At 37.3% G+C, this 15,497-nt stretch overlaps 2 protein-coding genes across 5 annotated transcripts in view; both read right to left on the reverse strand.

Moving 5' to 3' along the window:
• Positions 1–12,133, reverse strand: part of kcnh1a (potassium voltage-gated channel, subfamily H (eag-related), member 1a) — a 62,565-nt gene extending 50,432 nt beyond the window's left edge. For 2 of the 4 annotated variants that reach the window (XM_082558025.1, XM_082558024.1), the window contains exons 1-5: positions 11,900–12,133; positions 8,560–8,586; positions 6,876–6,999; positions 908–1,014; positions 451–579 (exon numbers count right to left, since the gene is read on the reverse strand). In XM_082558025.1, coding sequence (XP_082414151.1) covers positions 451–579; positions 908–1,014; positions 6,876–6,999; positions 8,560–8,586; positions 11,900–11,972 — 460 coding nt within the window. In that variant the 5' untranslated portion in view covers positions 11,973–12,133. The remainder of the gene's footprint in view (positions 1–450; positions 580–907; positions 1,015–6,875; positions 7,000–8,559; positions 8,587–11,899) is intronic. The other 2 variants (XM_082558027.1, XM_082558026.1) reach the window with 1 other exon arrangement.
• Positions 12,134–14,720: 2,587 nt separating this feature from the next.
• mrpl57 (mitochondrial ribosomal protein L57) lies at positions 14,721–15,032 on the reverse strand (the record flags this gene model as incomplete). The annotated part of the gene is made up of 1 exon (XM_082557945.1): positions 14,721–15,032. The coding sequence occupies one exon, from the start codon at positions 15,030–15,032 to the stop codon at positions 14,721–14,723; it is 312 nt and encodes a 103-aa protein (XP_082414071.1).
• Positions 15,033–15,497: the final 465 nt, after the last annotated feature.

Consider the following 15,497-nt stretch of genomic DNA (forward strand, 5'->3'; position numbering starts at 1 on the left):
GTATCAGTGCAGGGAACACAAACATACATGTCTTTTCATCCTACCTGTTGATGCTCAAGCCTTAACTATAATTTCAGTTTCATGTTAACGACAAACCCCGTTTTTGCCCCTATTACTGGATGCACTCTTGCACTAATTCATGTTCTATTTTATCTGTCTAACACTCATACAGTCCAGTGAATAACTTTTTGTGCTGTGTACTGATAACTATGAAGATGAGGCACATTTGACTGGTGAATGGTGAAAGCAGGCAGACTGATTTGACTTCTACCTCTGAAGTAGATCATACGGGTCTATCGTGTGTAGTGGAAAAATAGATCTAACAGGATTTTACAGACTCATGTGGCGCCCAAGTATGGATGTACATTCTTTTTTTCCCCATTTTACCTCCTCTCACCCTGTCTGATAAAAATGTGAAGTTAAACAAATTAAATTTGCCCAGAGTCTAACCTTTGGAAGAATCGTCTTCAATAGGCTGTTTAAAGGCTGTGATGTCGCTGAATGTGCAGAGAAACAGGACCACTTTTTCTTGTTCATTACGAATGGGAGCAATCTTCACAAAAAACCAAACAGGCGTCCCTGAAAGTACAAAGAACAGCACACATTTAGCTTCATCACCTGCTTCTTATAAAGGGAAAGAATCAGTGTGTGCATATAGCATAGTAGGAATCTTGATGGCCTTTCAAAACTTTGCATGTTACACCAGCAACAGGAAACAAACAACCCCACATTTTGCTGAGGAAGGCTCCTCTGGTCTGGCTCTCAACCAATTAGTACATTTCTAGAGGTAGAAATGTTCTTGGCTGCCTTTGAACTCTGCTGTATGTTACAGAGGCTCTGAATACATTTGCATGATGAGGAGACTGTGGAAGTTTTCTCTTTTCTCGCATGTAGAGTCGCTACTCACTGTTTTTCTTGTACATCAGTATTTCAAACGAGTTCATCTCATAATTCTCAAATGTTAGTCGCATTTTTTCCGTCGTGTCCTTGTCTGTGAGCTCCCCATACATGAAGCTGGAAAACACAAAGGGAAATAACAATTTGAAATCTTAAAAGAGAAGCAGCTTTCTCTCTTTTACTAAAAGGGTGGTGAGAAAGGTTTGAATGGGAAAATATCTTCAGTGTTAGATTACCTTGTGATATTTTGTTCTTTTGGCTTAAAATCAAGCACTGCTTTGACAACTTTTTGTGTCACTGCATTTACCTTTAAATCATGCCTCGGTCAGGATTTCCTCTCAGTTTCACCTCAGTTATAAAAAATGATATCTAAACTAAGCAGACCAAGCTGTGTAAAATATCAAGTGGGTTAAAATTCATATAAATGTATCCTGAAAACATAAAAAGACAAATGCAGCCCTGGATGCTCATTGGCCAAATGCAAATTAAACCTGAAGATGGGTTAAGCAACCACGAACACTTTTAAGCACACTACAGAGACATTCATCTCACTTTACTTATTAGTGCCAGCCTCAGTAGCAGCCTGCTCCAGCGTGATCTAAATATAGTCTGTTATGAAATACAAAAGGAAGGCTAAATTTAATGAGACTAAATTCTGATGCTGCAGAGACTTTTCAGACCAGCGCTTGATGTAACATCAGTGACGAATGTCCTCATCTCACACCTCCCGTCTTTCCCCTGTGCGGGGAGGAGAATGACATTCTTCAAAGAAGAATATGTAAAAGCAATTCCTCAAATCACTTCATCATCATCATCATGTGTGTTTATAGAAGGATGTAACTGATGTAACTGAAAGAGCTCGTTATTAGACTCTGGAGAAATGAGCATACATCTTATGTTTGAGTCATCTTCAAAAACATTAAAAATCCATAATGTGAATGTTTTATGAGCTCATAATAAGGCACAGGATTTTTTTTTATTTTTTTACATCAAATAAAAATAACTTAAACACCAGGATGATTAAAGGTGCCGGAATATGTCTGAAGAGAAAGTGGCTACTACCTAAATGACTGTTTTTTTTAAATGGTTCAGATTAAAAAATAAAATTGATCTGGAAAGTGATCTTCCAGTAGAGAACCAATGGACACAGCTAAAAAAAAACTGCAAAAAACCCCCCAGAGTATCGACTCATGTAAAGAAATGCAGCATATATGAATTATTAACATGAGAACTGTGTAAGCTGCTGAGTATATAGCCAGTGACTCTATTCCTAACATACAGCAATGCATAAAAAGACAGTGTTGTATAGTTATCTTCCATAAGCAGTTAAACACTGGCAGTAACACCAGCGCTGCCAGGTTTTAATGAAATAGCTGGTTTTTGTTTTGCTTCTTGCTTGGCTCAGATTCAGCCTTTATGACCATGTTGAGGGCTGAGATATATCAAATTTTCTGCTTTCACAGTCACTGCCATGGGAAAATCACTTTATTACTGTGGTCATAATAGCCTTTTATACAGCTGGAGTATTGTAATTATGTATTTCAATGCCAGTTAAAATATATATATTTAAGAGAGGTTGGCACAAGAAACTGTAGTTTCAACCTGAAAGTCTTTTGTTTTTTAATAATACCTTTTTTTTTCCTTAATTATTTGTGTTTAATGTAACTTTTTAAAGTATTTCTTTGTGTAAGAATAATGCCCCATTTAACATGATAAAATTAGACGTTTTTAGAGATTCTTCTGACAAAGCAGTAAAGCACCAGGAAATCTATTCTTCTTCTTCTTCTTTTTCCCACGCTAATAGTGTTTGTGCCACAAAAAACTGTAAAAAAGTATTAACGTTGATGATATTTTTCAAAATTTCCACCACTACTCAAGGTTTCAAATCCCTTCTCTCAGGATAAATTAAATATTGATAACTATAAAATAATAATAACCGAAAAAATAATCTCAAAGAAAGGAGGCGATGCTAGTGTGTGCCGCTTTCCTAACATCTCCCTACAGCAAGACTACCTCACAAAATGCTTACCCTGTGATTTTATAAGGCCTATAAACAGCCCCTATTGGGTGTTGCTAATAGATCAGCAGTTGGCTTTTGTCATACATATTTAATAGCAATTATTTGCCTCTGTTTAGTTCACCAAGATCCTGCTTTAGACTTAAGAAATCCCCACAAAGAAATACAGGAATAAACGTGTGAAGAAGTGTAGCTACAAAGAAACAGGAATAACCAATAAAATGCAGAAATAGAGAAATGCAAGTTTATATACGGAAATGTTTTGTTTCATTAATTCGTTCACTGATAACTACTAATCACCGATTCCTCTTTTTACGCTCATCCTCACTCTTGTGAGCCGTTTGATAGTAAGTGCTCAGTATGATCTTTTCACCACAATAATTAAGTAATTAGTGATGAATATATCTCTCAGTGTGTTCTCCTACAATTCATTACTACCTATTGCAGAAATAACGCATTAGTGATTTATTAATTATCAGGTTTCCTCCCTCACTCGTTTTCTGCTTTCCATCAAAGACATTTGGGAGATTTTAAGTTTGTTTGTCTCCCTCTTTCAAACAGAAGCCTGCACTTGATTTACCGACCTGATATTAAACCACAACAAACCATTACACATTGGCTTCAATATTTGTATTGGCGAGTGCTCTGCAGCTTATGTTTGGGCACCCGAGGGTCTAAATCAGTAATAGCCGCAGTGCTGGCTGTAACAAACACCATCTCCCGCAACAGATGAAATCTCCCACGTTTTTCAGATTTGGCAGCACCAACTGTTTCACTGGGATCCTATTAATATGGTGGTTAGTGGCATCCTTATTGTAGGCACAACAAACACAAGTCCTGAAATGATTTACTCACTCCAATAACCTTTTATTCCTTTATGTTTATGTATATCTACAGGTTTACCATTATAGTCGGTGATGCAAAGGCAGTTTCAGCTGTTACAAGCTGATTACATCACAGATTTGTGTCTGGTTTCCGGCTCTGTGGCGGTGCAAAAAAACCCAAAACAATCTGCTAGACTGTGTTTAACTATGGGAATATCATATCAGATCTAATTGAGTGGTCTGTGTAATTTGAACTTCCTCTGGTGAGATGCTCTGGCAAAAAGAATTGATTCTCCTGTCAGTTGGGTCTCGTATAAAGCCAGGCCTTTGACATAGCAAAGTTAGCCCCACAGTGTCACTAATAACTGTGTATCCATATCTTAATTGTTAGGTTTAAGCTGATAGTTGTATTTTTAGGTTTGAATTTGTGACAAATAAATCAAAAACTGATCACTCGGCTCTTCAGCCCTGCTAGAGACGCGGCTTTATAGACAGCATTATCAATCCCATGTCAAGCCCAGCAATTTGGCCCAGACTGAAATATCCCACCAATATTGCCATGAAATCTGTTCTGATCCCCTGACTTTTCCTACAAATGTGTCATTGAAGTTGGCATTTATGATTGGGAGTGTTAGGTCATGTCTCCTACCGGATTAAACATAAATAAACTCTGGTGATCCTTTAGGTTATAATGCAGGAGGAACAGCAGTAGTGGTTTTTGCATGTTTGTCACACTTTTTGTTTACAAATTATTACAAGTTCAGTTTCACTAGCAACACCCAGCACTGATTACTGGCAGACCTGTTGAATCAAGAAAACTTAAAAGTGAAGTACACTAAGAGATCTCAAAACACAACACATCATGCCAGAATTTAAAGAATTCAATATAAAAGTCATTGTAATCTCTTGGTCTGGAAAGGGTTACAAAGCCATCTCTAAGGATTTGGGACTGGAAGCAAACACGGTGGGAGCCATTATCCACAACTGGAGAACACTTCATAGAGACCAGCCTACCAAAATTACTCCAAGAGCACACTGACGACTCATCCATGAGGTCACAAAAGAACTCAGAATATCTAAATAACTGCAGGCCTCACCCTCAGTTAGGATCAGTGTCCATGATTAAACAATAAGAAAGAGACTGGGCAAAAATAGCATCTATGGAAGAGCTCCAAAGCTGACCAAAAAGAACAAAGAGCCTCACATTTGCCAAAAATGTCCAGCCATCAGTTCATGCTCTGAAGCTCAAGCACACTCGAGTTATGCAGCAGGACAATAATCCATAAAACACCAGAAAGTCCACCTTGACAATCCTGCAGTGTGGCTGAATTAAAACAATTGTCTAAAGAACAATGTGCAAAAATTTCTCCAAAGCAATGTGAAAAACGGCCAGTCACAAACACTTGATTGCAGTTCTTGTTGTCAAAAATGGCACAACCAGTTGTTAAAAGAGCAGTTAAATTTTCACACAGGCAGGTTTGGATAGCTTTTTAACCCCCTAATAAATGAAAATATCATTTAGAGTGTGCACTTTGTGTTTACTCAGGTTATCAAGGTTTAATTAAAGTGATAAGATGATCTGGAATATGTAAATGTACCTCAAGTACAACTTCACTGTACTGAACAACAAATCCCATTACTGCAGACGCTGCACCTGACCAGAAGCACCTCTTGCTATTTCATTAAAAAAATAACAGAAAAAACATTTGCATGTTGGGTGAATGTTCCTCTTATTCTGGTAATTAACAAGCAAATTTGCGAAGAAGTTCAATCTGAAAACACTACATATAGTCAGTTGTGGCATGTAGGGACTATTTGCAGTATAGGCTATATTTTCCATTTCAATTAAAATAACTCCAAATATTCATTAAAGGCAGATCTCTCGGATCACAAGCAACTACTGATTACATTATCCTCCTTAAATAAGGCTTTCCCACCTCACAACATCAGCGCGCTCTGCTTGGTGGTAGAAGGTGTAAATGCATAAAAACAAAGGAATTCACAGTAACTGCATCCATAACTAAAAATGGCTCCTATTGTGACAGAACTACATATTAAACTGTCTGATGTCGGATCAAACAGTGCCAACCCCATATAGATCTTTTAATCACAGGACCCAAAGTAATACCATACCTATGTGATCAAAGGATCTAAGTGAGGGCTCCACACATTTCTTTTTAAATGGAGAAATTTAAACTAACTTGATTAAACATAAAGTGTGAATATTTTAGCATTGCCAGGAGCTCATCGAGACAGCAGCGGCCATAACATGTTCTCAAAGTGTCACTGAACAATCTTATTTATTTATTGACGAGAAACAGCTGTAAAAAAAAGTTAGTGCCATAACAACTAAATGCTTGAGGGCTTAATGAAGTATTTTGAGTCTAAATTTAAAGTTTTCAGTAGTACAGTACAATACAGTACATTACCTTGTTCTAGGCCAGGTTCGTGTTCAGTGTTGGGTTAAAATCGTCTGTAAGCTCCAATTTTTTTTACTGATTCTTTGAATTTTCAGTACTGTAAGTGTAAAAAAAAAAAGACATTCTGCTGAAGGAATACATTTTTACGTGCAACTTTTTGAGCTGTACGTTAGAAGAAAGAAATCACAGCAGTGCAAACAGTATCAAGTACCCCTGGAATTTGCACACGTTTAGTTGTTTGACTGCTGGACCTAACTGCACTTATAGCAGCCCATAACATTCAAATAGATCAAGTCTGAAGTAAATCTAATGTGTAGAGCTGCTCTCTTGGCGTATTTGTACGACTGGTTTTATGTTTTGTTTTTTATATTCTTTATACATCCCTGGCACTCATTCTAATGATGTCTTTGAATGAAGACAGCTCTTAATTAATCTACCAATTATGTGCTGAAAAATAGCCAAATTACATGTTAAGCCCTCCTTTTACATGATGTAGTTTTAGGTTTTGCCAACCCAGAGCCAGGCTATGTTAAACTTTTAGTTTTTAGTTCATTACTTCTCTGTAATTAACAAATAATTGTTAAAATGAACAAAGCTAATGTTTATGTTGGGATGTGTTCTTGAAATTCTCTTAATAAATTTAAATACGTATGACAGTTTCTTGTTTTTAGCTTTTAACGTACAATATATTAATAGATAGAGTTCCCTTTTGCCTACCTGCAGGTGCTGCTTTTCTGCATCACCTCTGCTCTGTGATACCCCGACAGCTTGCAGAAACCATCATTGCTGTAGACGATGGGCCAGTCCACTATCTGAGCATTTCCCAGGACAAAGTTGGTATCTGTTTTAGAGTGAACAGGAAATAAAAAGGGCAAATAACTCGCAGCATTTCCTAAAAATAGCATTGTAGTGTAACATACTTCAACTACAGGGTAAGGGAAAAGACCTGTATCTTAAACTGAAAAAGTAAAAAAGTTATTGACCACTATCCATCTATATCTGTATCTCTCTTTCTATTTTATAAGCATATGTTTATCTTAGTAATATCTATCATTAAAAAGATTGGTGACTTAAAGCAGTTTAAAGATTTTTATTAGAGTCCACGGTCGCCTACGGCTCATTAAACACTCAGGGCAAGTGTAAACAAATGTAACCAAACATAAACTCTTTGCTTATGCAGAAAGCATCCAACTATCTGCTTCATTAACTTGCTTCTTGGCAGTGCAAAAACAGGTTTTTATTGCTTTTTTATATTTACCTATGTAGAGTTTGTAACAGGCCTAATTGGCTGCTTAATGTGTGTGTGTGTGTGTGTGTGTGTGTGTGTGTGTGTGTGTGTGTGTGTGTGTGTGTGTGTGTGTGAAAAAGTAGTTATGTTTGCCATTAATTTATAGATATAGAAAACTGTAAATATCTGTATCTACCCTTTATGGAGAATAGAACACATTTGTTATCATGTGGCATATTTTGAATTATTCAGAGCAAAACGTATTTGTGGCTAAATGTTAATAAGCTTAAATAACCAGACTCGCATGCGTACTTGCTTCCATCCTTTTTTCAACCTGTCAGCAGTTATATAATTAGCCTACTCAAGCTGTTACTCATGTCGTAATACATTAAATAAACAGATAGATTTGCTATTTTTTTTATTTTAGGGGACATTTTAAAAAACCGAGATAAAGTACTACATTGTGCAAATGACTGCAGTGGGTTTTTCTGGGAAACTTTGAAAAACTCAGACAAATTTTAACATGAATATGTGTCACTTTTACAAATAACATTTGCATTTAAATGACAAATGAAATAACTTGTGCATATGCACATTTTGATATTTAAAATGAGGAAAAACATTACGCATATAATGCCTGCAAGCTAGCTCACACAATGACACAATGTTCTACAGGGATCAAAAACAAAGGAAGATTTTGGTGATTTTTATGGATAACATAATAAAATAAAACATACTATGTAGTAGTGGACATAGTGATTTTAGCTAAGATGAAAAACTAAACATACAGGCATAGACTATAACAATGTCACAACACTGAGGTAAAGGAGCAGGAGGGAAGGAATTCAAAACACTGGGTCACAAAACACAGTTTATATATCACATCTAAACACAAAAACACATGAATAATCACTAAAAGCATGGGGACGATGCACAGAACATTTCATGCCAACATGTTATTTTGCAGTGAACACATGTTAATGTTGGGATCCTGGGAGGAAGGAGGCATAAAAGGAGGCATCTGTTAACTCACTAATGGGTTGCAGCAAACATTTCAGATCTGAGCTTTGTAAATTAACAGCATTTGGTCTAGAACATTAAGTGTTACATTACAAAAAGAGAGACACTGACGGGGGGAATATGAGCAGCACGCCAAATTAAACTTCATAGTACCTGTCTGCCTATGTGACAGTGTCCAAACTGAAATGTTTGAAAAGAAAAGAGGGTTAACAGATTACAGAGAGAAACATGCACTGAATGTCAAACAAACAGAGACACGCTTGTGTTTAACTTGAATAGCTGCTGATAGACATTTAAAGCAACTATCTGAAAAAAAACTATTCTGATTAAGTTAACACATTAGTGGCCACATGAGTGCAGATAAAAACAGAAACAAGCATGCAAACTTAATCACATTTATAACCCTGTGATCAATTTTTTTAAGCTTTGATTTCATCTTTAATAACTTCTGAGAGAAATATTTGCCACTTTAGCTGCTAATGGATTCAACTTTCTTCAGCTAACATCAGCTTCACTTATACACCCATTGCCCCGCTCAGTAGCTACACTTGTTCAACTGCTCATTAACAAAAATATCCAATCAGCCAATCGGCAGCAACTTGACATATGTAGGAATGCAGCCATGGTCAAGATGACCTGACAAAGCTCAATCTGAACATCGAAATGGGAAAGAAAGGTAATTTAAGTGACTTTAAATGTGGTAAGGTCGTTAGAGTCAAATGTGCTGCAGGTCTTGATGGAGGTCCTAAAAATAAGCATTTTGGTTTAATTCGATAAAATGTGGAAAATGTGTAACAGAATGGCAACTGCATAACCTGACAGTGCACTACCATAAACAACAGCAGCTGTTTCAGCAGCTGAATAATCATTCTAACAGCTGATCATCAGCTGGGCCTGAACTGGTAGCATTCTGTTTTTGTTGATTGGTTATAATTATACTAATTTCTGAGATGCATTGTAACAGTTTTCGAGGTTTCCAGGACACTTTTGTGGCACCTTTACTCGAAACAAATAAAAGCGACCTGTTGTGCTTTACCCTATTTTATGTGGGACCAACCGTAAAAGCACCTAAAGTAATGCCAGCATTGCATTTGCACATAACTGGATGAGTTGCAAATATAGTGTAACATTATCAGTGTTGCTCAGTGCTCTTAAAATGCCTGGACTACATACACTCTTCTACAACACTGCTACAGAAAAACATAAATACAAAATAAATTGTATAGCTAACATGACTATGTTCTACAAAAGACAAGGTAAGTTTATATTACAGTATCAAATATAACACTAATATCAATGTAATCTGACGTTGTTTCAGCTGTTTCTTCAACCATGCCTATCTTATATTTTTTTGTTAGTATACTGTCATTTGAAAAGACAAGTAAACAGACGTATGCAGGTTGTTACTATGAACCAAATTTTGGGAGAAAAAGTTTCAAACAATGATCTCTAATCTCTATGAGCCAGAATCTCAGGCTTCAGTCTGTTTTTTTCCATGTGATGTTTCTATACAGTCGTCTTCTACAGGGGCAGCACGTAGAACTCTCAGTGCTGCCCCTCGGCAGGCTTCGAGATGTCAGCCAATCAGAGGAAAATAGACTTTAGTAAAGAAATCTAGGGATTGTTTTGGACAAGAGGACGAACTCAGGGGCAACATATAAAACAGGTATATCGAAGACGTTTTTTAAACTTTGAGACATGCAAAGCTAATCTAGTGGAATCCCAGAATAAAAATACAGAGGTGGAAATGAGCATAATATGTACCTTTTTAAGTTACTGACATGTGTAATTGAGCCATCAGTGCTGTTCTTTGTGACTGTTCGTTTCCTTTTAAGACAAGTGCTGAGAAAAATGTTTGACAGGTTTATTAAATGGGGAGTGTAAGTATAGTGAGAGAAGAGAAGATATCTGCATAATTTAAAAGTCAAAGTAGGTGGTGAACTGCTGGGCACGAAAATCAAAAAGTTGTCTCGAACACTGTCGTCAAAATATAGCACAAAGCTAGCTATTTAAAAATGAATGACTGGTACATAAAAGGAATATTTCATTGTTTGCGAATGCCCACCCACCACTGTCTCAGTGGCATCCAGCAAATTATAGTCTCGGCTCCTTTGTTTCAAGCTTGGGAGAGATTTACCGCTCACTAATCCATCATGGGCTGCCTAAGGTCATAAGAAAAACATATGTATCTGCTTTTGTTTTTAACAGGTGGATTTTCTTAAATATATTATACAGCTTAGGAATCCAGACATCACGCTGTAAAGCCAGCCTCACTGTGAAGAGATGCTGTCACTGTCTCTGAGCAGGCTGCTCCCTGTTTGTCATAACACATTTAAATGTAGATATGTGCAGCAGGAGCAGACTGACAGTGAGGCGGAGAGTTCATGCACAGAAACATGGTGGTTTCACATGTGTGAACCCCTATTTAAAAAAAAAACAAAAACAAAAACATAAAGATAGTACGTATCCAGTAATTTTCCCAAAATGTGTCTCATGACAGAGGCAACAAACGCAGGTGGTTCTCTGTCACAGCTAGCTGTCAACTCTCCAGTCCGTGCTGTCACGTCCTGTTGGATCTAAAAAACACAGAAAAGCTACTTTCTGTGTTTTTACTGAAGCCAGAACAGTTGGCTTAACAAATCCCACTTGTCTCTATAAGTTTAAAAAAGAAAGAATCTTAATTTTAGTTCATGTTTTTCCTGAGAAGTCTGGTCTGTGTGTTTTCTTTCAGTGAAATGTAACTCAAAATGGTATAACAGAAAGCCTAAATCCTCTTTATTAACTGATTCATAGCACCAGTTACAACATGGTGCAAGGCTTTCCAGACTCCATGAAGAAAAGTGAACATGATAAAAATAACTATTAGGATTATGTTTGGACAAATGTCAACTACTTTTGGATACATTTTTAGATTTAGTTTAATAAATAATAATGCCTCAGATGTTGATAATAAAATCCCAACAGCTAAATTTCAAACTGACCTGTAACTTAAAGGGAAATTAAAGTGAATGCTATCAAAAGCAGGACTTTTCACTCTCTATATTATACTGATAATCTATTTATGTGAAAACTGTAGAAATAAGTATCATGCCAGACATTTCTGAGCCATACAGTCTTTCCTTGGACATTTCCAATGGTCTTATGTAATCAGTAGTACATTTAATGCTTGTAATGCACACAGTGAAAAAGTGAAAGTGAAAAAATGAAATAATTTTAAAGATGAATATGCTTACTCTAAATACATGAGTGAGATATTGACAGTCCTACTAGAAACATTAATCAGAATGTTTAACACCCAGTAGTTTTTCCCCTCCTGGTAAAAAGATCACAAAAATGTTACTTTAAAAAAATCTCAATAAAGGATTCTTAATTAATTAGCCCTCCTCGTTATTTAGTTAATTAGACTAGTTGACTGTGTCGAGGCATTTATTATGTCTAGCTTTCCAAAACAAAGTAGAGTTCATTTTTAATGTTTAAATCGCATCATCCTTACCGTTCGACCGTCTGACAATATTCTCCAAAAAAGTATTCTGAGGGGCCACAAGTCCCCTCCGACCCCCCGCCATCCTGCCGCTTCACTCAGTCGTCTGCAGGTGAATCGTTACTCCGCAATCTGCAGTTTGTTTTCATGGTGTCTCAGGCTCTGAGCGGATTTCTTGGACAGAGGCTGGCTGTCTGGTGCGCTCATTAGCTACCTCCCAAGCCCGGTGTGGTGCGTTGGCGCCTCTTACGCACCTCATCATCCAGGAGAGGAGAGGAGAGACTCTGGGTCGGCTGTTATTGACTGGTGTTACTAACAGGACCTGGAGCTCCATCTGCTGGACATAATTATGCGTACACTGAAAGTTCGCAGTGGCTCCTGCTCTCAACAAACTGCAGTAGTGGAACTAAGAGCGTTTAAGTCACGCGGGGATTAGCAAATGAAAGAACCCAACAAGCACAACTCTGATGGCCAAAGGCGAAATGGAACCCCTAGGACAGACGTTTTGAAGTCATATTTCTCTTTGGAAAATAAATTAAATATCCACACAGAGGCCAAGGCAACTGCAAAGGGACTCAAAAATAACCTCAAAGAACTGAAAATGACCTCCAAACAGACACCACCCCCCAACTAACATAAAATATACATTAATAGACACAAAATCTTACAAAGACTACAACAATAGACCATGGGAATTAGGGCAAATCTTCTTAAAAGACCCTCAGTTTTTTTGGTTTTAGATGTAAAAGTCAAATCTCAAACAGTGAGGTTTAATCTCTCTTATAAGTTTGCAGGTGTTATTAAATTAAGAAAAAACCTTCCTAAAATCTCCCCAGGAGAATTCTGATCAGTTAATTTGTAGGAACAGTAATGCTGAACTTTGTGGTTTCCTCTTTGTTTACTGCCGTGAGCTCTTTCTAGAACATTTTTTTCATCGCCTCATAAATCTTGCTCAATTATTTCGGACTCGTAGTTGGCCACACTAAGACAGGCTAAGAAAACAAATCCTGCAGTGACATTTCCATCGAAATTAAAACAGTTTAGGTGGAAAGAATGACGTCATGAATGGTTTGCAGGTGAGGGCTTCAGGTTTTCTGTCCTCACAGTTTGGGCTCGCCTGTTGTTGCAAGTCTAAATCAGACTGGATGGCTACTATGGAAACCAGCAACCAGCCTGCGCTGCAGAGAAGCTCTGGTTACCGCTGTTTTGTGCTACACCAATTAAAAAGGTGGAAAATGGCAGAATCTTCCTGCTGTTTTGCTATTTCACTGTCCTGCACACACTGATAGAAAGACAGGAGCAACCAGAGCACATTATCTTCTTATATTATTGCCAGTTACACTTTAACCCCTCATGTAGCATCTGCAGGCATTATGCACACAAAATCAAAGTGTCTATGCTCACCATGTGGACGTCATTGACGATAAACCCTCATTGGGGTGGGTACATGAGCCTGATGGCTCCATTTAAGGGCAGATGATTTCCGAGTCAGTGTTTGCTTTTCTTTCTTTCTTTTTTTTTTATTTGGTCACAACTTACTCCAGTCTTTCCTTAAAAGGATAATAATCAGGTCACCTGCTGGCTTTTCCACCTGTCTGGTGATATAATTATGAATTATTACATAAAAGCAATAACTGTTATCAGACAACAGTGTAATGCTGCGTGTGTGCAGATTGGTTGTGCTCTCACTGACAGTCAGTATCTTCTTTAGTGCTATCAATTAACTAAAACACAGATTTATGTAGAACACAAACTATATCAGCATCTCATACTATTGTTTGTGACACTTCTTTAAACCCTCATTGTAAAAAAAGAATTTTAATAAAAGTGTTTATACTATACAGTGAATTATTTCTTATATCCACGGCCAATACAGCATGTGTTATGCATTGTCTGCTTTATTGCTTGGAAATACTGAATGATGTCTTAAAGTAAACTACAGATAAATTTGCCTCAGGTCTGTGTTTCCATTTAAGGGCATGTAATTTGAGTTTGTGTTTAGGTCACACCTTCCTCCATGTCCTTAAAAGGTTCTTCCTCCAGATACGTATTGGTTCTGTCAATATTACTGATATGTGATGGCAATAACCACTGTTAGACAACAGTGTTGTGCTGCATCTGAGTTTTCATGAGGGCCAATAATCCAGAGTCTCTGGAGAGCCTTAGATTTGTGGCAATAGCAGGAATCATAAAGCATATCTTATCACAAGACTACAGAGCAGTAGATAAAATAACAAGGCTCATTACCTACAAACAATTCCTTAAAAGGATCAGTGAATAGAACCAAAGCATTTCCTTTAGATTAAAAAAAAATATTCCTCCCACTCTTATAAAACTTCAAAGGGTCAAAAAGGCTTTACAGTCACAACAAATTAAAATGTGTTCAATTGTTTGTTAAAGTTACATAATTGCGCCCTAAATGCCCCAGATAATCGATATAATTTCTCAGTTTTCCTCATGGAATATACTTGTGCAGCTCATTCAGTTAAAGAGCTTTTGTAACCAGTGGGGAGGCTGAACTTAAAAGTGTATTTTGTTGTTAAGCTCTTAATTAAGGACGCACAGATAAAACGTGGCTTTTGAAGAGAATTTTATCCAAAGAAAGCTACATCGAAAGGAAGAATGCCAGTCACATTTTCAGCCGAACCCAAAACATCTGCGAACAGAGAGAGTGAGAACGGTCTTTTGGGAACACTTCAAGGTGGCTTCTCAGTTGACAATAAGCAAATCAGTAATAATAAGCCATAATAAACAAAAACAGGGCTTCTTTGGACAAATTAACTGTTTTAGATTGTTATACTATAAACACAGTCTTTGCATGTCACTTCACACGTTAACTTGACCAGTTCTTAGTGATTCTCAGATGACTCAGGTGATCTGTGATGCGTTTGTGTTCAGGAAAATTCGCAAAGCTGGCCTCCTTGAGCTTGAGCCAGTTCTGGGCTCTGCGTTCTGCTGCATGCCCGTGCTCCTGTTCCTGGGTCATGTACGGCCGGCTGATCCAGTACTCGTTCTCAGCTTCGCGCTCCAGCTGCTTCAGTGTGTTGCGTTTCATTTGCCAAGTAATCTGTCGAGGCCGTCGATACTTTCCGATCCACTGCTTTCCAGGAATACCTTTTCGCAGAAGGGTGAGGGTGAGGAACATGATGGCAAATTATTTCTGTGAAAGACAAAAACAGCTGAAATTAGGGACTGCTGTGGTGACAATTTATGACAGCAAAAGGGCTTTGGTGAAAATATAGCGGGGCTTCAGAGACACATTCAAAACTGGCAGAAAATAACCAAAAGACAAAGTGATTACAAACTTGAACATTTTAAATGAAAAATGATTTCTTTTGAGAAAGGGCTAAAAATAAAAAGTACATTGAGGGAAAGCTGTCAGGTTATACTGCCATTAAATCCAATGAAGGTTGGGACAGACTGGCAATTGCTTGACAAACCAGTTTACTAAGACGTTTGGATTTTCAAGTTTTGTTAAAAAAAAAAGAAAAGAAAAAAAGCATACAATAAACAATTCCCATAATGCTAACTACATACTGCTATGAATCCAACTGTACACTGAGAAACTTCACTATTTCACCAATAAAACTTCATTTTAGGGGAAACTTTA

This window comes from Aulonocara stuartgranti (genome assembly GCF_965226115.1).
Source record: "Aulonocara stuartgranti genome assembly, chromosome: 13".
NCBI lineage: Eukaryota > Metazoa > Chordata > Actinopteri > Cichliformes > Cichlidae > Aulonocara > Aulonocara stuartgranti.